We start from the raw sequence: 24,207 nt of genomic DNA on the forward strand, positions 1-24,207 counted from the left end.
TTTCCTGAAGGGTATACAACGTAATGTGATGGCTAATAACGATATTTTTGTTGTAACTTATAAGAATATAATGCGGAAAGGCGAATTCAGGACCGATTCCCACTTGTTATTCCCTGGCATACGCCTACGTTAGGAACTCCGTGAATTGCGTGACAAGCAGGGACCGGGTCGTGATATCGCCTTTCCGCATCAAATTCTTATGAGTTACAACAAAAATATCGTCACGACGGCACGGCAGTTTCAGCTGAGTCCACCTCGTATTACACGCACCTAAGGCAGAGTCAACACTCCATAGCAACGCTGTGGTTTATCAGTATGTTATCAGTATGTTATCAAGGAATGAAAATCCAGCTCGTGGTGACGTGGCGCGGCGTTCGGAGCTTCGGAAACATCGTGATATCGTCATTTGAAGTAAAAATTGAGTGCAGGTTGGAGCGAGAACAGAGTCAACGTGTAAGAGTTTTCGTGTAAGGTGTGGTCAGAAAGTGCGCATGCGCTTGCTATATTCCGTGAGGAGCCAGGATAAAGGGATTATTATTGTTTTGGCGTGAATTTCGGTGAGTGTTTCATTGCTTCTATTTTTTATAGTCACATATAAACATCGAGAGAATTCTCTATCACTCCCCTCTCTTCTTAAATGTCTTTATTGATTACGCGATCCCTGCCGGATATTAGTGCGTAGTGGACTGCATCGCATGTGTTGAAATAATTATTGAGTAATTATGTACTTTCCGGACACGCGTTTTTTTGCTATTTTTTTTCCCACGCGACCCACCTCCATAGTCCGCAGACCGTACGCTGTGATATAGCCAAGAATCGCTACGCGCGGTCCATTATAAGAAAGTAGTTCCAGCTTGTAATACGTGATAATGAGCTTATTCGATGCGAAAAATATTTGCCTGACTGTGTTCGCCATAATATTAAAAACATTCTGAGTTCCCAAATGACCACTTTTTATGGAATTTATTCCTCCCGATTGTCTCGCTTTTTACGTAATTTGCCGACTTTTTCGCCGCAATAAATTATATTTTCGTATCAGGACACTGTTATGATTATATTGGTCGAAAAAAATTCGCAAAAAGACGCGCGTGTCAGGAAAGGGCATAATAGTGCATAATTATTGTTTTAGTACAAATTGTGTAGTGAGTTAAAAATGTGTGTTGAAATGAAACTAAAGCGCCAGCCAGTTCCTAAAAGAAAAATCGCAGAAGTCTTTAAGCAAAATCAGTGCGGAATTGAAACGAAAGTATGAAAAACAAATTCTGTAAGCCAACGAAAAATGATATGTATTAGTATAAGATAAGTAACTAAAATAAACTTATTTTTTCAAGGAAATAATCTCATAAATCACATGGCTTGCTTCCCCCCACCCAGTTATTATCCTTGGTACATTTAACCACCCAATTTATGCGAATGCATGCACAGGAAATAGAACATGTTCTAATTAGGTTCATGCATTTGTACATGTTCCGTTCCGGTCCACCAAAATCATTCACGCTAACGTACGTTAAATTGTACGTGTTAATGTACCGTGTAACCAGGCCCTAATAGCCCACACAGCACAAAATATCTGGAACTTCTTCAGCTAATATCTAGTGCGCGAGCCGGATAAAAGCCCTCCGCGGGCCGTATTTTGGAGACCCCTGTTCTATACATTTATATTCAAATTTCACCCGCTGAACAAATGCAGAATAAGCAAGGCCGTAGCCAGAAAATATTTTCGGGGTGGGTTGATGGAATGGAAGACAAACATAAAATTATTTTTTTAAGATAAATAAAATAACGTATACGGTTAATATACATATTTAAAGAAGGAAAATATAAAATATTATTATAAAATTTAATTTAGCCTTCTAGCTTTTTTTGCAGCGACCAAATGAATTAACTCCTCGGTGTCGAATCATATCTCGGAGTATATCTGAATGTCTGCTTCCGTTGAGCCTCCGTAATAAAGGCAATTTGGTATCACAGCAATGGCAACATCTCCTTTGTTGTTATCATGTCAGGCGTGACAGCCGTGAATGGTCTCCATGACTGCTGCAAATCTTGAAACACCAACAAACTGCCTTCTGACGCTCTTGTCCTCTGAACCCAGGGAATAACTGCAATACTGTTGGCTGTGTATGTATCCATAACCTTTGCACAAACGTCACCGAATATTCTCCACAGTTTCTTTCCCAGCAGCGAGAAATTCAGTGCAGGCACACTCTTCTAACGTACATAACTGATAGATTCCATATTTAAATGGTCATACAGCTAATGCTATCAGTCGGAAAAAAACTAGTAATTTTGCGTGTGTACCAATGAAAATTCAGATAATGCATGCATAACGTTTCGCATCGATACCATTGTCGTCGGATGAGAAAAACAATTGTGGTGCATTATTTGCAGGGCAACCCTCATACTCTCTGCATTTCGTTTTTTATTTCTAGGTGCAGTTTAAATGGCAGGCGCTGGTAATACAGTGGACAACCTTCCTGTTGAAGAGGCTGTAACACGAGATGGGTTGGCCAAGCCAGAGGAAGGGATCAGAGATATAATTACTGAATTACGCCACCAGCAGTCCAGCGGTTTCGCTTCTTTGCGAGATGAGATCACTTCAAGGGATATTCTGCTCCGAAAACTGGAGGAGAGCGTCACCAGATTATCTGAAGATATCGCTCCTCTGAAGGATTATGTGAAGGCAAAGATGCAAGAAGAGGCGCTCAGTGCAAGTTCTCAATCTTCAGGTTCGCCTGAAGGTGGCGCTTCTCAGGACGGAGACCAGGAAACTGAAGAAGAGAGAAATAAGATAGTCCAGAATAAATGTGTGGACGTGATGATGAGTCTCACAGAAATACGGAAGAATAACGAGGAGAAAACTCAGAAAGTCAGAGGTTTTAACGAGAGAGTATACAAAACATCCCCCTTGACTCTCCCTCTCTTATGTTAACGTTCCTGGAGAGAAATGGTGGAGTGAAAGTACTTATCGATTGTGAGTCCCACAATATCTCCAACTTAGTGAAACGATTGGTCAACCTAGATGGTGAAAAACGAGATGGAACAGCATTTATAACGTTTGCCGACATTTTTGAATGCAGGGTTTACTTGGGAGGTGTGCGTGGGCAAATCGACGTAAATGAAAGGGGTCAATATGTTAAGGAACGTTTTGACCCTGAAGTTTCCCTGGCTCAGAGCATGGCACAGATAGTGATGTACTTGATCTTCAAAAACCGAGGCTGTCCTTACGCGTGTGACGATGAAATGTATGAGAAACTGTACGAGAAAATTGTGCTTGAAACATCGCAGAAGAGGGACTCAGTGACCATGGATGGCTGTGTATATCATGCCTTCCGTATGAAATCCTCTTTAGCGAGAGAAGTATCGTTGATTTCGGTCGTCCCAGGAATGCTGGTCCAGTACGGTTCGAAGGAAGGAATGTCGAAACTGCAGGAGCAGATGCCTTTACTCACGCTCTTCTTCATGCAGCATGTGATTCCAAAAATGAGGAGCTAGTGGCTGAGGTAAGTGACTTACTTGGTGAACATTTAATCTGAATCAAGGAATTTTTATGAAAAATCCACTTAACAGATGTCCTATTATCTGTTCACTTTATCTTTGCGAGTGAGCTGGTGTGGCTTAACCGAGTTGGGGTGAGAGGAGGGAAAGTTTATCTACACGTGACTTTCCCTCTTCCAATCAGCAGACAGTAGGCGTGGCCTAGCACTTCGGAATTTCAGTCGCTCTCAGTCCTCCGTCGTGTCAACTTCGTGAATCTGCTATAGAGCGTTCCACATTTAGTTGACTGTACGGGCCTTATGGATAACAGTGTTGCCAAGCCTCCGCTCCGCCGGCAGGCATCCTAAAAGCGTATGCAACCACACATAAGAGAGCGCCAAAATGGTTTAGATGAAAAAGGAATTAGGGATCGCACGAAAGACGACGTAAAATAAGGATTTTTTTAGCGTAAATTACAATGCCTTTGCTGCAATATAAAAGGAAAGGTCTTTTGTTATTTCATGTACGTACTTATTCAATGCACAAGCTGAATAATGAATAATCTGTAATGTAAAAAATAACAATAAATTGAAGGATAATAAAAATTATAACCGCTCCTGAATGAGACAAAATTTCTATTCCTTCTATATTATGCAATATGTTAAGTGGGGCCCAAGCCCAGTATTTAGTCCAGCAAGGAAAGCTTGACGCGGATTTTCTAATTGTTTGTTTCGCAAACTAATGTTCACTATTTGTCCAACATTAATCCAACATTCGCCTGTAAATACACTCGTCCTGTGTTCGCGACGGTATTTTTTTAGCTACCTTAGATAATTAATTGCGCCACCAACTAATAATATCATCCCATTCGATAAGGATGATTCTTGTCCCCCTGCGTTCGTACACGAAGCCTATGTCCAAAAGAAGACGATATAGTGTTGTCCTTTTGTAATCTGGGAGAATACTATCCATATTCACCGGGTTTCAGATGGATTTTAAAGTCGGAGGAATAATTTTCACGAAGGATTCATGTACCTTCCTTCTAATTCCCGATCTCACCAAGCCGTCGAAAATCACTGCTCTCGAATTTTTGTAAGGCTGTCTAATTTCTTTAGTTTTTGAAGGAGTTGGACCACGGGAGCTTTCCTTTCTCACTCTGTAAATAGTGAACTCCTAGCACCCAGTAGCGTTCGAAGTTTCTCGGCAGGCCTCACTAATGCTTAGAGATTTCCTGAAGTACGAGAAGACTTTGAGCACCAACTGTCTTTCGCGGCTTATGAGCTTCTCACCTTTTCTCCTCTTATTTGTATCGGACATGGTGATTGGGCATGTTACAGCAGAGATAAGTGTAAAACACACTTCACCATTCTCAAGTTCAATACACCACACAACACTTGTTCACTACAAAAAAAATGCAATGACAAACTGAACGCCTTCGTAAATTCTTCCCCCGGCCCCTTCGGCTAGGGTCGATTTTGGTGCAGGTTTTCTGGTACCCTATGAAAGGAACTCAGAAAAAACCCAAGCCCCCTTTTGTAAATGCGTGCACTGGATGGGGTAGTGTTTGGTACAGATTATGAGATATTCTTTTTCTTGGTTTCCCCGATGGGACCTAAACACCCAAGGCGAAAACGTCTTATTTCCAAGCCGCTTGCTTACTTTCGTGTATCAATGTATTCAGATAAAATCACTGCTGTTACGACGTATGAGTAGGTATTCTCTGTTTCGGATATCAAACGAATAGATAAATACATTTCTTAGTATGCATTGATAAAAAACTCCATTTCCGCCCGAGAATTTTCCCTCTGCGCGCAAGAAAAAGTAAGAAGCCCGGCCCAGCGGCACCGTAATATTTTATCTTAAGATCAAAACCTTGTAACTCGCTTCAGAATTGATTAAAGTTAATGATTTTTTCACAAAAAATAACCTTGTAGTTTTCTTCACATTTGATACGCAGCATATAGGGACCTACGACGTAAGAAACGTAAGTTAGTAAGCGACTACTTTTTACCTTGCAAAAATCAAATTTTTCTTGTCCTAAAGTGCGTTACGTCGGCATAACAACATTAAAAATCAATATTTGTGCAGTTGAAAATGAAAAAGCAGGAGCAATTTCCTGCTTTTTCATTTTCATTATGCCACGTTTCCACTCCATCTCGCCTGAAACCTCAGACTATATTTGTGCAGTTGGTGAAAACCTTCAAGGAAAAAATAGTGTGAAGTTTTTTTTGCAGACAATCCAATTCAATACAGACAACGGTCAGGCAGCAATTGCGAGAAGAAGATAAAGTAAAAAAAATACACGTTCCTGACAGAAATTGAAGGAAATGTTTTTAATAGCTTTTGTTATAATTTTTATCGAAAAACGATTGGCACCAATGAATACAGCATCTTTTTCTACATTAGAATGTAATTTTTAATCAGGATTTAGCGCAACATTAATTTTCGTGCTGTTATTGACAACACCGCGCTCCCGGCCTTAGGGAGATTAACATGGGACACGATTCTCCATAAGAGCCCATATTGTCAACCAAATGTGGAACGCTCTATAGATTCTTCACATTTCGACCTGCCCACATAATTTCACTAATGTCTGTCTGAGTCAGTCAAACAAACATATTAATTAAACGTATAGCATAGTAAATTTAATTAATAAATTTACTATACTATATGATTAAATTAATTTAAATTCCCTGGAGATTTGTTTACATACACGGTAATCAAGTGTCTACTCGAGATGGCCTTACAATTAGATGGAATTAAATTTTAAAGTATGTTTCTAATATTTTTAATATTTAGTCATTAATATGTTATATTGTTACGAAGCTCAGTTTTTAAATCGATAAAAAAGAAAACAAACAATTTCATTAGTAGTTTTTACCGACTCAACTAATGTTGTAGTTTTACCTACTCCTAAAAAAATTTTATGGTAATATCGCTATGATCAAGATAATTTTTTCGTTTACTTTCACCATTTTTTATGTTCATTCTATTTTCTGAGGCAAAGACGAATAAAAAAAACAAATATCATTAAAATCGGCACAACAGTTCCCGAGTTATAAATGTTCTAAATAAAACGATTTTCTACTTTCATATACTTTCATATATGATTTACCATGTAAATATGTAAGTTCCATACCCGTAAAAACGTCCTGTAAAAACTTAAAAACTTGTCTGAGGCACGCTTATAGTTTTCCCTTCATTACTTTTTTGTGGCGATTTAACTACTACTGATGCTCATTTAGCTCAGATTACGGTCTGCAATTTTGAAGTTTCTACGAATCTGCAGCATTGGTTTTCAGTTTAAATTTTAAATCTGGAAATACTTCAATTAAATATACGTGTTCACCTATTTATACGGTAGCTTATTTCTCTTATGAGTTTATAATTTCAAATAGCATTATACATTACGATATTTTACGGATGAAACAATAGGATATGTTGAATACTTTAATTCTGCTTACTTTGCTAGTCTTATGATGCGATTGAAAAGAAAACATTGTCTTTCCTGAAGGGTATACAACGTAATCTGATGACTAATAACGATATTTCTGTTGTAACTTATAAGAATATGATGCGGAAAGGCGAATTCACGACCCGATTCTTACTTGTTATTCCCTGGCATACGCCTACGTTGGGAACTCCGTGAATTGCGTGATAAGCAGGGACCGGGTCGTGATATCGCTTTTCCGCATTAAATTCTTTCGAGTTACATCATAAATATCGTCACGACCGCACGGCAGTTTCAGCTGAGTCCACCTCGTATTACACGCACCTAAGGCAGAGTCAACACTCCATAGCAACGCTGTGGTTTATCAGTATGTTATCAGTATATTATGAGAATGTTATCAAGGAATGAAAATCCTGCTCGTGGTGACGTGTCGCGGCGTTCGGAGCTTCGGAATGATCGTGATATCGTCATTCGAAGTAAAAATTGAGAGCAGGTTGGAGCGAGAACAGAGTCAACAGTTTTCGTACAAGGTGTGGGGATAAAGTGCGCATGCGCTAGCTTTTATTCCACGGGGAGCCAGCATAAGAGGATCAGTATTATTTCTGCTTGAATGTCGGTGAGTGTTTCATTGCTTCTATTTTTCGTATTCGCTTAAAAATATTTAGACAGTTCTGCATCATTCCCCTCGTTCATTTAATGTCTTTATTAATTACGCTATTCCTGCCAGATATCAGTGCGTAGTGGACTGTATCGCATGTGTTGAATTAATTATTGAGTAATTATGTACTTTCCGGACACGCGTTTTTTTGCGATTTTTTTCCCACGCGACTCACCTCCATAGTCCGCAGACCGTACGCTGTGATATAGCCAAGAATACCAAAGCGCGGTCCATTGTCAGAAAGTACCTCCAGCTTGTTATACGTGATAATGAGCTTATTTTAGATTCGATTTTAAAAATATTTGCCTGACTGTGTTCGCCATAATATTACAAACATTTTGAGTGCCCAAATGACCACTTTTTGTGGAATTTATTCCCCCCTATCGTTTCGCTTTTTAGGTAATTTGCCGACTTTCCCGCCACCAAAAATTATATATTCGTATCAGGACACTGTTATGATTGGTTATATCTTATATATAAAAATGAATCGCAAAATGTGTTGGTAAGCGCATAACTCAACAACGCCTGGACCAATTTGGCCAATTCTTTTTTTAAAATGTTCGTTGAAGTCCAAGGATGGTTCTTACGGCGAGAAAAAATCGAATAATTGCCGGGAAAACCCTAAAAACAGCCCTTTTCTTTTTCACATACAAACGTTTTCTAACTAAAACGTAGAATCAATTTGAGCTTTATTGCTATTATATAAAGTTCATATTAAATTACAAGCACTCACTGTTATCTAAGAAATGCAGGTGTGTTCCTAACGTCAAAAAGTAAATTTGCACTTTCTTACCGCTATACAAAGTTCAAATTCAATCATATCTATCAAAACAGTGTGCGTTGTGCGTTTGAGCACAGAATACGTCGTTGGAGGATTTAATGTCGCGTTCCGAAACTAAAAAAAAAGTGATCGCGGACCCGACCAAATTGAATAGTCACAAAATATAATAATAACAACTTGGTTGGCTTCGCGATATTATTTCTTTTGTTTTACTTTCGGCAGGCGACAAAAAAATAAAACATTGGTATGGCTTTAAAGGATTTGACTTCAAGTCATATCAGATTAAAAAAAAAAAACAAATTAAAAAACAACTGTCAATGTCGATTTGCCGCCTTTGCCGGTGTTGTTTTTCTTGGATTTTCTGTTATACTCTACTGAGTGTGCTTTTGTTTTGTTTGCAGTGTTTTGTTATCTACCTATGAAAAAAAAGTTATTGCATGTGACACAATATTTTAATAATGCCTCCTATAAGACGAGGCAATTTAAGTAGAAGAACACGAAATGCTACAAACCAAGCTAATTACCGATCTAATCGTACTGCACAAGAACGTGACGACCGAAATGAACATGAAAGAATTAGGATATCACAAACACGTGAAGCGCGAACACGACTTTCAACTAATAATCGCGCAAATTTGAATCGAGCTAAAATTGCACTTGCACTCGCTTCGTCGGGAATCGCAGCAACTTTGCTTGAAGGTGGTCGAACAGCCCATTCAGCACTAAAATTGCCATTAAATATGCAAAGCAATGAAACTCCAACCTGCAACATTTCGAAGAACTCTGCAATGGCATAGGTTTTGCAGCAATGTCAATTGATCATTAGGGATGAATGCACGATGGCACATAAAAATTTTTTGGAGGCTTTAGACAGAACCTTAAAAGATCTACGGAGCAATCAGAACCGATTTGGTGGTGCAATGATTTTATTAGCAGGAGATTTTCGTCAAACATTGCCAGTGATTCCACGATCAACGCCAGCTCATGAACTCAACGCATGTCTAAAGTCATCCAATTTGTGGTAATATGTCAAAGTACTTCATTTAAGCAAGAATATGCGTGTTGAGTTGCAAAATGACCAATCTGGAAACATATTCTCTAAACAACTCATTGACATTGGTAATGGCAATTTTCCTATTGACATGTTGACTGGATGCATTAACTTTCCTCAAAGTTTTTGTCATTTAACTCAAGCAAAAGAATAACTCATTCAGAAGGTATTTCCAGATGTTGCTCAAAATTACAGAAACCATGATTGGTTAAGCGAACGAGCTATATTGGCAGCCAAAAACATTGATGTAAATGAATTAAATTTCAAAATTCAAGAACAAATTACAGGCGAATCGAGGATATATAAATCAGTTGATTCGGCAACTAACCAAGACGATGTAGTTAACTATCCACCGGAATTTTTAAACTCGCTGGATTTGCCAGGATTGCCACCTCACAATCTTCAATTAAAGGTTGGATCGGTAATTATAATGCTGCGAAATATCAACCAACCGCGCCTTTGCAACGGCACACGGTTAGCGATAAAAAAACTACTAAACAACGTGATAGAAGCAACTATATTGAAAGGAAAGTATAAAGGAGAGGATGTTCTCATACCGCGCATCCCAATGATTCCGACTGATGTGCCATTTGAGTTTAAACGACTACAGTTTCCAGTGCGGCTTGCTTTTGCTATGACCATAAACAAGTCCCAGGGGCAATCATTAAGTGTTTGTGGTATTAATTTGGAAAACCCATGTTTCTCACATTGTAAATTGTATGTTGCCTGTTCCCGTATTGGAAAACCATCAGATTTGTTTGTCTATGCGCCAGGTAATCAAACAAAAAACATCGTTTATCACAAACCACTACAATGAAAATAGAACTGATTTTTTTTTGTTAATAATTATGATTTACATGATTAATATTACTTACTTTTAAATGCTTTTAGTGTTTTATTTAATTATTTTTAATTCACACCGAATTATTACCAGGGTGACGGTTCTGTTCAGGATAATTTTTTGCAAAGAATATAAAAAAGGTAGGAACAAAACACTGCCACATTACAAACTTTTTTGACAGGACGAAGTCTGTCGGGTCAGCTAGTATTATATATAACCAATTATGTATAACCAAGTATATATTGGTTGAAAAAAATTCGCAAAAAGACGCGCGTGTCCGGAAAGGGCATAATAGTGCATAATTATCGTTTTAGTACAAATTGTGTAGTGAGTTAAAAATGTGTGTTGAATTGAATCGAAAGCGCCAGATAGTACCAGCTGCCCCCCCCCCCCCCCTAAAAGGAAAATCGCTGAAGTCTTTAAGCAAAATAAGTACTGAATTGAAACGAAAGTATTCAACAAATTTTCTTTAAGCCCACAAAAATCATATATATTTGTAAGATATGTAACTAAGTAAAACTATTTTTTCAAGGAAATAATCTCACAAATCACATGGCTTGTCCCCCCTCCCCTAGTTATCATCCTGGATACGCCCTTGCCTGATTACATGATTCATTAAAACAAGTACGGGCTAAAGTCAAAATGAAAGACCGTGAGCATGAACACCAAAATGCACCATGTAACCGCCCAACTTGTGAGAATGCATGCACAGGAAATAGAACCTGTTCTAATTTGGTTCATCCATTCGTACATGTTCCGTTCCGGTCCACAAAAATCATTCACAAAAACGTACGTTAACTTGTACGTGTTAATGTACCATGTAACAAGGCCTTAATATCCCACACAGCACAAAATATCTGGAGCGTCTTCAGCTAATATCTATTAAATATCTCGTAATGACCTTTGTTGAAATTTTTTTAATGTCTGAATGTCTGCTTTTCTGGTATCTACATGATATCTTTCTAGACATTCATTCACATTGGACCCACTGGGAAAATGCAGGATAAGTGACTTGAATATAATATGTTCCGGTATAGCAAGAGTTTAGTATTCAACTGAATTGTTCTGAATTAATGGCTCTGCTTCTTTGGTATCACTGACATGGCAATGGCAACTTCACCTTGCTGCCATCAGGTTTGGCAGCCGTGAATGATCTCCCTGACTGATGTTAATCTTGAAGCACCAACAAACTGCCTTCTGACGCTCTCGTCCTCTGAACCCTGGGAACAAATGCAATCTTGTTGGCCGTAGATGCTCCATAATCTTTGCACAAACGTGTATTGAATATTCTCCACAATTTCTTCCCCATCAGTGAGAAATTCAGTGAAGGTACACTGCTTGTAATGTATCTCACTGACAGATGGTAATACAGCTAAGCTATCAGTCGGAAAAAACTAGTAATTTTGAATGCAGATCCATGGAACTTCAGATAATGCATACATAACGTTTCACAATGATACCATATTTGTCGGATGAGAAAATGATAGTGGTGCATTATTTGCTGGGCAACCCTCATACTCACTGCATTTCTTTTTATTTCTAGGTGCAGTTTAAATGGCAGGCGCTGGCGACACAGTGAGAAAACTTTCTGAGGAAGAGGCTACAGCACGAGAAGGGGTTGCCAAGCAAGAGGAATGGATCAGAGATATAATTACTGAATTACGCCACCACCAATCCAGCGATTTCGCTTCTTTGCAAGAAGAGATTCACAGAGATATCACTTCAAGGGATATTCTGCTCCGAAAACTGGAGGAGAGCGTCACGAAATTATCTGAAGATATCGCTCCTCTGAAGGATTATGTGACGGCAAAGATGCAGGAAGAGGCGCACAGTGCAAGTTCTCAATCTTCAGACTCGCCTGAAGGTGGCGCTTCTCAGGACGGAGACCAGGAAACTGAAGAAGAGGAAAATAATAGAGCTTTAAATAGATGTGTAGACATGATGACGTAATACTACGTCCATGGCAATCCTCAGAAGGATTAGCAGGGCATAATATTACGTCCATGGCACGCAAAGTGTTAAATACGCGGTGGTGTGACAACAATACTCAGGGGCAGATTTGAAGACCCTCTTTCGTAATATCAAAAAAAAAAACATTTGACATATGAAAATTTTATTGCAAAAAATACGCCGTTCCTTGTTCCTTGCATATCTCATCACATTTTCCACCCAGAAATATTCTTGTTAAACATTTACCTCTGCTGCTAACCGACTCATTTTGATTTGAGAGAAATCATAGGTATTTAAGCTAGAATAATTAAGAATATATCTCTTCATTTATTAGAATCAAATTACAAAATCATTTGCAAAAACATAAAGGTTTACATAATATAACAACATCCGTTTATGGTTGGCAACAGGTTTGAAAAATATATATTTATCAACGAACTGATATTGTCTTTCTTCTCAGCGACGAAAGACAGAAATAGCAAAAAAAACATATGGCTTCAGGGCTAAATTGACAAATAATGGCAATAAAAGAAAACTAAATCATTGTACAATGCATTCATTTGTAAAAATATGGATCTTGTAAGATCCGTATTGTATGTGAAACCATCAAACAAATTGTAATGAATAAATCGGATCAAACAAATTAACATTAAATACATCATTGTCAAAATTAAGTACCTAGATACAGGATCTCTTTGCCGGAGAATGTAAGACACTTTCATAAAATAGAAAGAATTAACAATAAGCACCTACTAAAAATATACTGAATGTGGTTCATTCATAAAAAAATGAGTCTCAATCTTTTTTGCTGCCATTGTAGGATAGGGTAAATAAAATTTACAGGTATTACCAAGGAGAATGTATGTTCTTTTTAAAAGTGGAACATCTGTAGTAATGAATTAATGATTGTAACTTCAGAATGCAGATATTATTGCATTCGAGCTGTTGTGCGATTATGATTAAGGCATTAAAAAATTAAAATGGGATGTTATAATATCAATAATAAACAAACTATAACAATAATATCCAAATTTGCATATAAAGGCTTTGAATAAAGCACCAATTAGGTAACAATTGCGAAGGCATTGATATATGTTGGCCATAGTCACTTTTCAACTCCCGGTTCACCAAAATGACTGACGTGGATTAAAATACGAATCTCTTCTTCTTCGAGACAATGAATTTCAGGAACTTAAGAACAATAACTTCAAGGCACTCATATCCGACGTTTTGTTGAAGGTACATTCTCCATACCTGTTGAAGTAACAAAACAGATGTAAACAAATTGTCTGTGCTTGTCGCAATTCCAATTAATGAAAAAGTTGACGCCGAATGATTACAATGAAGGCAACAAAATGTACCGCCATCACGAATCCACGAACCCAGTTCCCCTGGATGAAACGCTAACCACTATTCCACCTGATATCATGGAACTACATTCGGCTTGTGAAAAGTACCGCATGAAAATTAATTACTTACAGCCAAACTAATGCCCATTAAATGGAACCACTTCTAGTTTAGGGATGTGTTCACCATTCCGAAGGCCATAAAAAATACGGCACTGAAAAAGGTGGAGCAAGTCTTGCGGTCTCTCCTTGTGAGTAGCTTTTGGATTTATATTTTTAAGTGTTCTGGCAGGGGAATGGAGCAGGTGTTGGTTTAATTATTCTCACGGATCAGTCTTCTTTCGTGAAAAAATATTAGACGCAAGGATACCAGTTTAGTTGGAAGGTAATCTTCATTAAAAGGTAATGCGATTCACAATAGCACTTTCTCATTCAGTTCTTGAGCGTATTATTAACTACATAATTGTCATAAAAGTGCATGCGTTAGATTGCAGGTACCCAGGAGAAACTTGAATAACTACTTTGCTTTATAGCAGGAATAGGGTTATTATTTTTCCTTTTATTTTGTTATCACCTAAATCGAAAGATTGTTACTCCTGGAGTGCGCAATTCACGCTTTTATATTTTTAAATGACGATATCTATTTTTTGTGATTAAATGAAAAGTGAAAATTTTCAAGCGTGCGAAAACGCGACGTCTCATTATGAATGATGGGAAAACTCCGTGTGACGTCGTTCTGGTTCCCACTGCCGAGAGTGAGGTGACCATGGGGCGAGGCTTTGAACGCTGATACGACGCAGGTTGCTAGCAGGTAGCAGAGTTCCCTACTAGCTGCAAGCGCTTGGCTTAAATAAGGATTATAAATACCTTATCAAACGAAGACAACTTTCCGTCCTTAGCCAGTTTTAATAGGTGATTATTAAGACATGTTTCCCTGAGGTCACCGCCTCATACATGCATTGGTAATATCAGACGATGTAAAACTCCTATCCTCTCGTGTAGAAACTAGGTCCCTGTGACGTCACGTGGAGTGGAATCGCATGGGCGCCAATCTGACCTTTTTCAAATGAGGATAAAAATGGACCATTGCCATTCGTCTAAACCGGTATTTCTAAAACCAAATAATTTGTGTATTATAAAAACCCTAACGGTGGGTGACGAATACCAATCAATGCATTTCGTTTTCTTTGATGAAGGAAACTATCCTATTCAGAATAAAAGATGAGTAATGCTTAATAAAGGGATCGTTTTACTGCATGACATGACAAATGACCATGGTAATATAGAAAGGAGGTGACAATATTCAAACGCATTTTTTTTAATATTCCCGAAACTGAAATTTGGAAATTAGTGGGAGGGGACGATTTTCTAAGGGGAACTATAATCCGAGAAATATGGTGTTCCATGAACCAGATAATACACAATATTATGCAAAAAGTCGACTCGTATATGTAAACATACGTGGATTTGAATACTGATCGTAATAATATTGCATGATGTAAAGGCACTGATGTCGTTTGCATGAATGAAAAATAAGCCTATTTACATACAATTTGTTTCAGCAAATAGAGAGCTTAGAACAGGTTTCTACCATAATACTGATGGAAAATAGTTTTTTCTTTCAGTTTATTATAATTGTACTTAAATGTGGCAACTTCAGTTTAGGTTGGTAACTACATATATCAAACTTAAAAACTTTTATTGTGAGCATTAACTACATTTAAAATGCCTTAAAAAGACTTTGTTTTTGTTTCAAGGAATTAGACACAGATCAATAAACTGTGTTTTGATTATATTAGTTATTATAACATTCGATGAAAATCAGTTTTTAGCTTTGTTCATTATTTACAAGACTTCACATGTTGCTAATAAGTAAAGCACCACAAATGTCTCAGCCGACGACAATGGCATCAAAGAGAATGTATGGCAATCTACAGTTGACTACCATTAGTAGATCTGTTAAGTGGATTCTTCATAAAAATTCCTTAATTCAGATAATGTTTACCAAGTAAGTCACTTACCTCAGCCACTAGCTCCTCATTTTGGGAATCACATGGCGAATGAAGAAGAACGTGAGTAAAGGCATCTGCTCCAGCAGTTTCGACATTCCTTCCTTCGAACCGTACTTGACCAACATTCCCGGGACGACCGAAATCAACGATACTTCTCTCGCTAAAGATGATTTCATACTGAAGGCATGATATACATAGCCATCCATGGTCACTGAGTCCTTCTTCTGCGATGTTTCAAGCACAATTTTCTCGTACAGTTTCTCATACATTTCATCGTCACAAACGTAAGGACATCCTCGGTTTTTGAAGATCAAGTACATCACAATCTGCGCCAAGCTCTGAGCCAGGGAAACTTCAGGGTCATAATCTCTGTTTGTTCGCTCTGTATTGTTCGCTTTCCAAAATGAGTATTGGTTACCTCCCAGGTAAACCCTGCATTCAAAAATGTCGGCGAACGTATGAAATGCTGTTCCATCACATTTTTCACCATCCAGGTTGGCCAATCGTCCCACTAAGTTTGAGATATTGGAGGAATCACAATCGACTATTACTTTCACTCCACGATTTCTCTCCAGGAACGTCAACATAAGAGAGGTGAATGGGGATGCTTTGTATATTTTCTCGTAAAAACCTCTGACTTTCTTAGTTTTCTCTTCGTTATTCTCACGTATTTCCGTGAGACTCATCATCACGTCTACACATCTATTTTGGGCTCTGTTATTTTCCTCTGCTTCAGTTTCCTGGTCTCCATCCTGAGTGGCGCCACCTTCAGGCGAGTCTGAAGATTGAGGCATTGCACTGTGCGCCTCTTCCTGCATCTTTGCCTTCACATAATCCTTCAGAGGAGCGATATCCTCAGATAATCTGGTAACGCTCTCCTCCAGTTTTCGGAGCAGAATATCCCTGGACGTGACCTCTCTGTGCAATGCGTTGATCTCACCATGCAATGAAGCAAAATCGCTGGATTGGTAGTGGCGCAATTCATCCGTTGAATCTCTGGCCCCTTCCTCAAGCTCAGTCACCCTATCTAGTGCTACAGCCTCTTCAACAGGAAGGATTTCCACTGTGTCACCAACGCCTGCCATTTCAACTGCACCTAGAAATAAAAAGAAATGCATTCAGTATGAGTATTGCCCAGGAAATAATGCACCACTATTGTTTTTCTCACCCGACGACAATGGTATCGATGCGAAACTTATGTATGCATTATCTGAAGTTCCATGGATCTGCATGCAAAATTTCTAGTTTTTCCGACAGATAGCTTAGTTGTATGACCATTTAAATTATGGCATCTGTCAGTGAAATACATTACAAGCTGTGTGCCTTCACTGAATTTCTCACTGATGGGAAAGAACTTGTGGAGATTATTCAGTGACATAATTCACAGTGCCCGGCGATACCTGGAGGAAATGTTTTATATCCATGAGAATAAACTGAAATGGTAATGGTGACGTTTGTGCAACGGTTATGTATACATACACAGCCAACAGGATTGAAGTTATTCCCTGGATTCAGAGGACGAGAGCGTGAGAAGGTAGTTTGTTGGTGCTTCAAGATTTACAGAAGTCAGGGAGACCATTCATGGCTGTCACACCTGACATGTTGCAGCGAGGTGATGTTGCCATTGCCATGTCAGTGATAACAAAGAATCAGAGCCATTAATTCAGAACAATATGTCAGCCCATTGAAAGACCTCAAGATGCGCTTCCTGCGACTTAGGCACCATGCCAACAGAGGTGATGTTTTGATTAAACACATTAACCCTCAGACGCTCACAAGTTTCGGAACAGTTGAACGAAATAGTGTCGGACAGTTTTACCCCATTCTCCATACAGCACTGACCTAGGACTTGCACTAGTTTGGGCCATTACAGGATGCCACTGGTTGAAGATGTTCTTAGGACGCCTAGCAAGTGAGTCACCTAAGTCTTCACTAATTAGTGAAGAAATGGCTCCGTGTACATCCCCTCCCAATACATCCCCTCGACCAATCCAGCCAGGTGTGATCGAATGCACTCTTTACGATATTAAGTACTATTTCAAGTAATGTATTTTAAAATGTGAATTCTATATTATCAGTTTTTCTTTTTTAGTTAACTTATTTATCTAATAATGCTTTTATTTTCCTTGGTTTTGCCATTATTTTGTGAGAAAAAATCAGACATCAACAATTCAAAGAAAATTTAATATATATGTTTAATTAATCAAAATTGATGGGTAAATAAATAAACTGTTTCAGCTTAGTTACCATCAATTAAAAATCCAATTCAGTGGAATAAATGGTATACCAAATTCTAGTCACTTATTTTCAATTACTTGACAACTAGTTGTTTTTTACTATCGTAACACGCATTGCCAGAACCTTATATGTGTCACAGTGATGAAATCATATATTCATAGTGGCTTAAAGAAATTTTGTTGAATACTTTCGTTTCAATTCAGCACTGATTTTGCTTAAAGACTTCAGCGATTTTTTTAAGGGGGGGCAGCTGGCACTGGCTGGCGCTTTCGTTCCAATTCAACACACATTTTTAACTCACTACACAATTTTAACTAAACGATAATTATGCACTGTAGGGATATTGCATACCCTTTATAGACAGTGTGCTGATATACTACAGTAAACACTCAGTAGCGCAATATACTTTTTACCGCTTGAAATTTAGTTTATACACTAGAAAATGAATCCCAAAAGTCTCCCGAGTTTAGCGGGCTAAAAAATACCGCCCCCACTAATATTACGCCGTGACGTCATAATTCAGTATGATTCCAAGATCCAAGCCCAGTAACTGCAGGTTTGGAAGAGCCACGTTGCGTTTAAAGGAGAACATGGCTGAAATAAGGAAAAATTACAAGTGGTGCATTGTTCCTCTGTGCATTAATTAAACTACCCTTTACACACATAACAATTGTTGCTATTCGCAAAATATCACACGCGAACGTCAAATTCGTGTTCGGCGGGTTGCATCTGGTTGGAAGGTTAGGAAAATAGTGGATTCGGTCGTCCCATCCGTAATTGTTGCTAAAATTGTTGCTAACCGTATCTCGGCCGATTCAGCACCTTATTCGACCGGAACTCCTCCTATGAAGTATGCTATGCATGCATTTGTTGCTATCATCGTAAAATAGTACCCATTTGTTGCTACTATTGTTATAAACAATTAAATTGTTGCTATCGTGTTTACAATACCTTGACCCCCATTGTGACCTCCAAAGGTCAACAAATCAACAACACTGATAAATGAACTGCAAAAATGACTTAAGCACCCTTCAAAACCTATGGTTCGACACGTTGGTTGTCACGATGGCCCAACGCTTACCCCTATGACCTTTGACCTCAGTATTACCCTTGGAGGTCAAATAGTGGATAAGACGAGTATTTGGACAATACCAGTGACTTGGGCACCCTTTAAAACCCATGGACCGACACCTTTGATGGTATGCTATTATTTTTGCCACCCTTATGACCTTGAATGTGACCTTACTGGGTCAACGGTTGAATTTTCGTGAACAAACTAAGAATTGACATCTTGGTCAATGAAATTCAGACTTTTTTCTATCTCGATTTTTTTAACATTGAAACCCCATAAGGCTAATTCAAAATTTTGGTTTGGGCCCACATTGTGAGGTCAAAAGGTCAAAATTGTAAAATTTTGCTTGCACTCAACAAAACTTAGGACCTTTCCCCATAAGTATGCCAATTTTCATGAACATAGCTCTACGGAAAGTTACTAAAATTACAGCTCAAAAATGACACACGACACTTGGGACAGTCTGTATATGTTTTTCTATATATCTTTTATTCAATGTCAACTCATAATTTCCGGTTTATTATTGGTTAAAAATAGACAACTTTTTGAAATCACATTCATCGTTTCAGCCATAAATACACCTGTTAAATTTGAATTATGGGTGCCGCAAATTTTTCGTACCTTTCGGTGTACAATAAAAATTACAGATAGAGAAAAGAGTATTCATGAGCGAAGAAGAAGGAATACGTCGTGGAATGTTTGGAAACAAGCTTTCGACTGAAAGATATCAAGCATGCCAAAACTATTCGGACGCGCTTCATGCGAAGAATAATTTTCCCCGAAATACCTGAGAAAATGGAATCAAAGCTCGAGGACAGATGAGTATTTCAAAGTGACGTTCAAAAGCTGGTTGCAGAAGGAATTTTAATTCCCTCCAGTAGCGTATATCAATTATCAATATCTCCCTCTCACATCTACTGAGTGCAAATGATTACCGTGCATGAATGCAGTGTCGAAGAATACATGCAGTATGTAAGAATGATCATTAATTAATCCCAATCATCATATTTTTAAAAGTGAAGTTTTATTTCAGGATTTCATTCCAGACAAGATGAAATTACGATTAAGTTTAAAATTATAATAAATCAATAAGAAATATCGAACCTATTTCCATAATATTCAAAAATCTACGAACAGATGCTTTAGGTGCATGAAATGCTATTATTAACGTGATTTGGAATTTTCATTACAGTTATCGATGAAGTACTTTTCCTTCGAATTTCAGTGATATTTAAATCTCTTTCCTGCGGCTACGAGATGAATAATGAAGCCTTCGGCCAATATAGCATGGAAATGTCTGAGCTGTACTTAGAGCTTCGTGGTTGTATTATATGCTGCCCATATGGTACATAAAGTGCTGATACATGGAACAGCAATTGCCAAATAATCCTTTCTTACAGTTGAAGTTTTAACGGAGGAAGCATTGGAGGCAAGGAACATTGCCATGAGGAAATTCCGAGGGCACCGTGAAAAAAAAATCCTCAAGAGTGCTGGATAATAAAGATATCTCTCGAAGACTCCTTTTAATATCTGAAGTGAACGTTTAATTAAGCGAAAAGTTCCATAAAAAAACGAGGTCAGCCTATCAGGTGAGGTGAAAATCTGATAATTTTAAGTGAATCGTAGGGCGACAAAGAGTGAGGTGGGGTGACATCGGACGACGATTCTTTTAAAATTCGTTTTTTGGGATACGTAAAAGTGATTTTATTGAAATTTAAATATTTTTACCCTCAATTTCCTTAATATCAGTCAATTTATTTAATCTAATGTGACTTTTCAAATACATGGAAACCAAAAATGTGTAAGTTTGAATAGTTTTTCAGATTTCGGTATCTCGCCGACTGCGCTGATGGTCGCGGGTTCGACTCTTGACAATTTTATGTCGTAAGTTCTATCATGGCTTTTAAATACAATTTATATCTCTTTAACTTTACAACTATAAGGTTTAAAGTTCTCCAATAATAGCACGTTATCGCCAATCGCAATGACATCAATATCGAGATTTTCTAAAAATTGTTGATATAATAACAGCTCCAAAAATGCTAAAATGAAGAGATAGCATAAAAATTAAGCCAAAATCAGATTCAGACGATCAAAATCAGAATAGAACTTTCAATTTTGTTTCTAATTTATGTCAAATTACGACGTTATTAATTTTGGCCAGCTTTTTTCGATTTGGGACCACTGTGCTCCGTCGCTTGTATTCAGGTGTGCAACAACTACCATGGCCGTGCCTCCTCGTACTGAATAATGATGACACTTTTCTGCCAGCCAATCATCGGGCGTTTTCGATTCTCACTTGTATTTCAACATTCTCGTGAACTTTGGTGAATTAAATATCGCAAAACACGTCATAAAATAATAATAAAAACATTCACCGTGGTACGCAAACATATATTCATACATAATTTTGGGGCTCTTGATTATATCTGAAATACATTCAAGTTCCCTATTATGCACTTTCCGGACATCGGAAAAAGGCGCGTGTCCGAAAAGTGCATAATTACTCTATACTTAATTCAACACATGCGATGCAGTCCACTACGCACTGATATCCTTCAGAGATCGCGTAATTAATAAATACATTAAAGGAACGACGGGAGTGATACAAAACTGTCGCTATGTTTTTATGTGACTATAAACAATAGAACCAATGAAACACTCACCGAAATTCACGACGAAACAATACCGATCCTCTTATCCTGGCTCCTCTGGGGAATAAAAGGAAGGGGAATGCACACTTTCTGACCACACCTTACACGAAAACTGTTGACTCTGTTCTCGCTCCAACCTGCTACCTATTTTTACTTCGAATGGCGATTTCACGATGTTTCCGAAGCACCGAACGCCGCGACACGTCAATACGTGCAGGATTTTCATTCCTTGATAACATACTGATAATAAACTGATAACATTCTGATAAACCACAGCGTTGCTATGGAGTGTTGACTCTGCCCTAGGTGCGTACGTAATAGGAGGTGGTCTCTGCTGAAACTGCCGTGCCGTCGTGACGATATTTTTGTTGTAACTCATAGGAATTTGATGCGGAAAGGCGATATCACGACCCGGTTCCTGCTTGTCACGCAATTCACGGAGCTCCTAACGTGGGCGTATGCCAGGGAATAAAAAGTGGGAACCAGGTCGTGATATCGTCTTTCCGCATCAAATTCTTATAACTTACAACTAAAATATCGTTATCAGCCGTCAGATTATGTTTTGCACTCTTCAGGAAAGACATTGTTTCCTCCGACATGCAGTCATGGTTCAGACCTAAGTTCCTAAGTGTTCTACCTATGTTGGGTTATTATTTATTCCTTCTAGTGGCACTTTAATTCTGTTGTGCATAAATTATAACTCGTCAATGGGGAACATGCACAATTTTTTCAAAGTACTAGAATGAGAAGGTCCCTATCTCAAATGTGCTCACCGAAAATTTCGCGGATGAATAATGTTTTTCAGCTGAGTTATGAGTAGACTATATGCATAAATATAAATCTTGTGGAATAGTACTGGGTTTTTATTTCACCATGAATACGTAATCAATTATTTATAAATTGATCTCAACCCTGGTAGTTAATAGTAAACTGATTATATACTTATATATATCATTTGAAAAAAAACAAACATTTAATGGCTTAGTACACCTTGTGTACAGATTTATAAATTGTATATTATTTATGGAAAATGTATCCAATATTAACAATGAGTCAATCAGCATCCAGGTCAGGCACAAGGCATACGATAAAATAAAGACTCAAACTACAGAATTTAAATTTTTGGTGGCACTACCACCTTCAGCTTTGGGAACAAAAGTATGAATATGCTGGAAGGGGCCCAGGGAGAGTTGAGGAAGGGGGGGTAGTAAGGGGTAACAGGGTAGGGGAAGGATTGAATAGGGTAAAAGCGATTAAAGTAATTACCTGCTGATCCAGGAGGATGAAAAGCTTTAAAAGAATTTCAGTACACTAAGCCTACTGCATAGGTGGTATGTTGTGGGAAGGAACGCCAAAATAGTTACATTGTAGCAATCATTAAGTGACAGTGGCTGAATATTATGCAACACTAAAGGAGACAAAGTGAGGAGATGCTTTGTCACTTCGAAAGGATCAGCATTTCATGATCATCAGACTTGTAAATTTTCTAGCCTCTAAGTTCATTGCGAAAGATAACTGCATGCACACTGTACTCAAGAGATGTTTACAAATGTATCAGTAAGGTGAATATTTAGACTTTTTGCATCTTGTAATCAATGTCCATTGTCATTTAAAATTAGAAAAAAATGATTATTTAATGCATGTAAAGATTTATACCACATTTGGCCATTGTCAATTGTATACAATTGCAAGCCCTTTTTTGATAACTCAGTTCTTATTTTCTTGTAATGGTTGTACAAAGTGTTGTAGATGGGAGAATTTAAGACTACAGTTATAAAACTCTCACTGACTTAATGACACATGATATTTGATTTGTCAATTGAGAAAGGTTATTCACTTGCAAATGCTCTCTTGATTATGTTTATATTCTACTCATGTTGACATGCATGGTTTTTAGTAACAATGATGAAATAAATACTTTTTGTAAACATAGGTAAGTGCATTAACTTCTTGCTAGTTATAATTCAGTATTTTTTTGCTGATACAAAAAATTTCTAGTCATAAATCAATTTTTATTATTAATGTAAGGCAGACCTATATAAATAAATAACATTTTATGTGTAAAGTAATTGTTTTAGATAAAAATTATTGCTAATTTAATTATTTAATCAAGCCCTTGTTTGCTAACTTGCACTGCACGAGCGCGAGGAACGGCAGCGTTTTTTTCTGAAATTCAATGCTCCACTACTCTAAATGTAGTAGAGTCTCAGTCATAATGTTTTTTGGAGATGTACTTATGTGTCTAACTAACATTTTGTGAAATTTTCACTCTTTTTCACTCAGTCCCTTTTTAGATATTGACCTGCGAAAATTGACGTTAAAAGGTTTTCAGCTATTTTTGATAACCCATATTAAAAAAAGGAGTGTATTCTCAGACTTAAAACTTATGCTTCAAATAGTTATTTAAGTATTTAACACAGAAATAAAATTTGATCAGTGAGTCTCATTTCCTTCATAAAAATTTTAGGTCTTAAAAAGTTAATATTGACAAATTTTTCCCGAGTTTTTGCAGAAAGAGTTTGACTGACTCTCTTTCATGATAGAGCAATTAAAACAATAAACTCCTATAGCTCATTTCATGCTAAACTCACTGGTTTTTGAATTATTCTGATATCTCTTAAAATAGCTTTGCAATTTAACTTTATGCAAACCACGTTTTTCGTCAAAATTTGCCCA

The 24,207-nt window shown here is 37.7% G+C and overlaps 2 protein-coding genes across 2 annotated transcripts in view; one reads left to right on the forward strand and one right to left on the reverse strand.

Moving 5' to 3' along the window:
• Positions 1-389: 389 nt before the first annotated feature.
• The window catches only part of LOC124169995, a 35,394-nt gene continuing 11,576 nt past the window's right edge, over positions 390-24,207 (forward strand). Inside the window, exon 1 of the mRNA XM_046548682.1 lies at positions 390-557. The gene's annotated coding sequence lies outside the window, so the exon portion shown is untranslated. The remainder of the gene's footprint in view (positions 558-24,207) is intronic.
• Positions 12,362-21,833, reverse strand: LOC124169998. Its single transcript, XM_046548685.1, has 3 exons — positions 21,544-21,833; positions 15,577-16,663; positions 12,362-13,463 (listed from the first exon to the last, which is right to left on the reverse strand). Exon 2 carries the CDS (start codon positions 16,650-16,652, stop codon positions 15,585-15,587), a length of 1,068 nt encoding a protein of 355 aa, XP_046404641.1. The 5' UTR covers positions 16,653-16,663; positions 21,544-21,833; the 3' UTR covers positions 12,362-13,463; positions 15,577-15,584.

Source organism: Ischnura elegans, chromosome 13 (genome assembly GCF_921293095.1).
Source record: "Ischnura elegans chromosome 13, ioIscEleg1.1, whole genome shotgun sequence".
NCBI classification, from domain to species: domain Eukaryota; kingdom Metazoa; phylum Arthropoda; class Insecta; order Odonata; family Coenagrionidae; genus Ischnura; species Ischnura elegans.

Excerpts from the sequence above, each read along its gene's own strand:
- LOC124169998 (XM_046548685.1), bottom strand. The coding sequence starts at position 16,652 with ATGGCAGGCGTTGGTGACACAGTGGAAATCCTTCCTGTTGAAGAGGCT.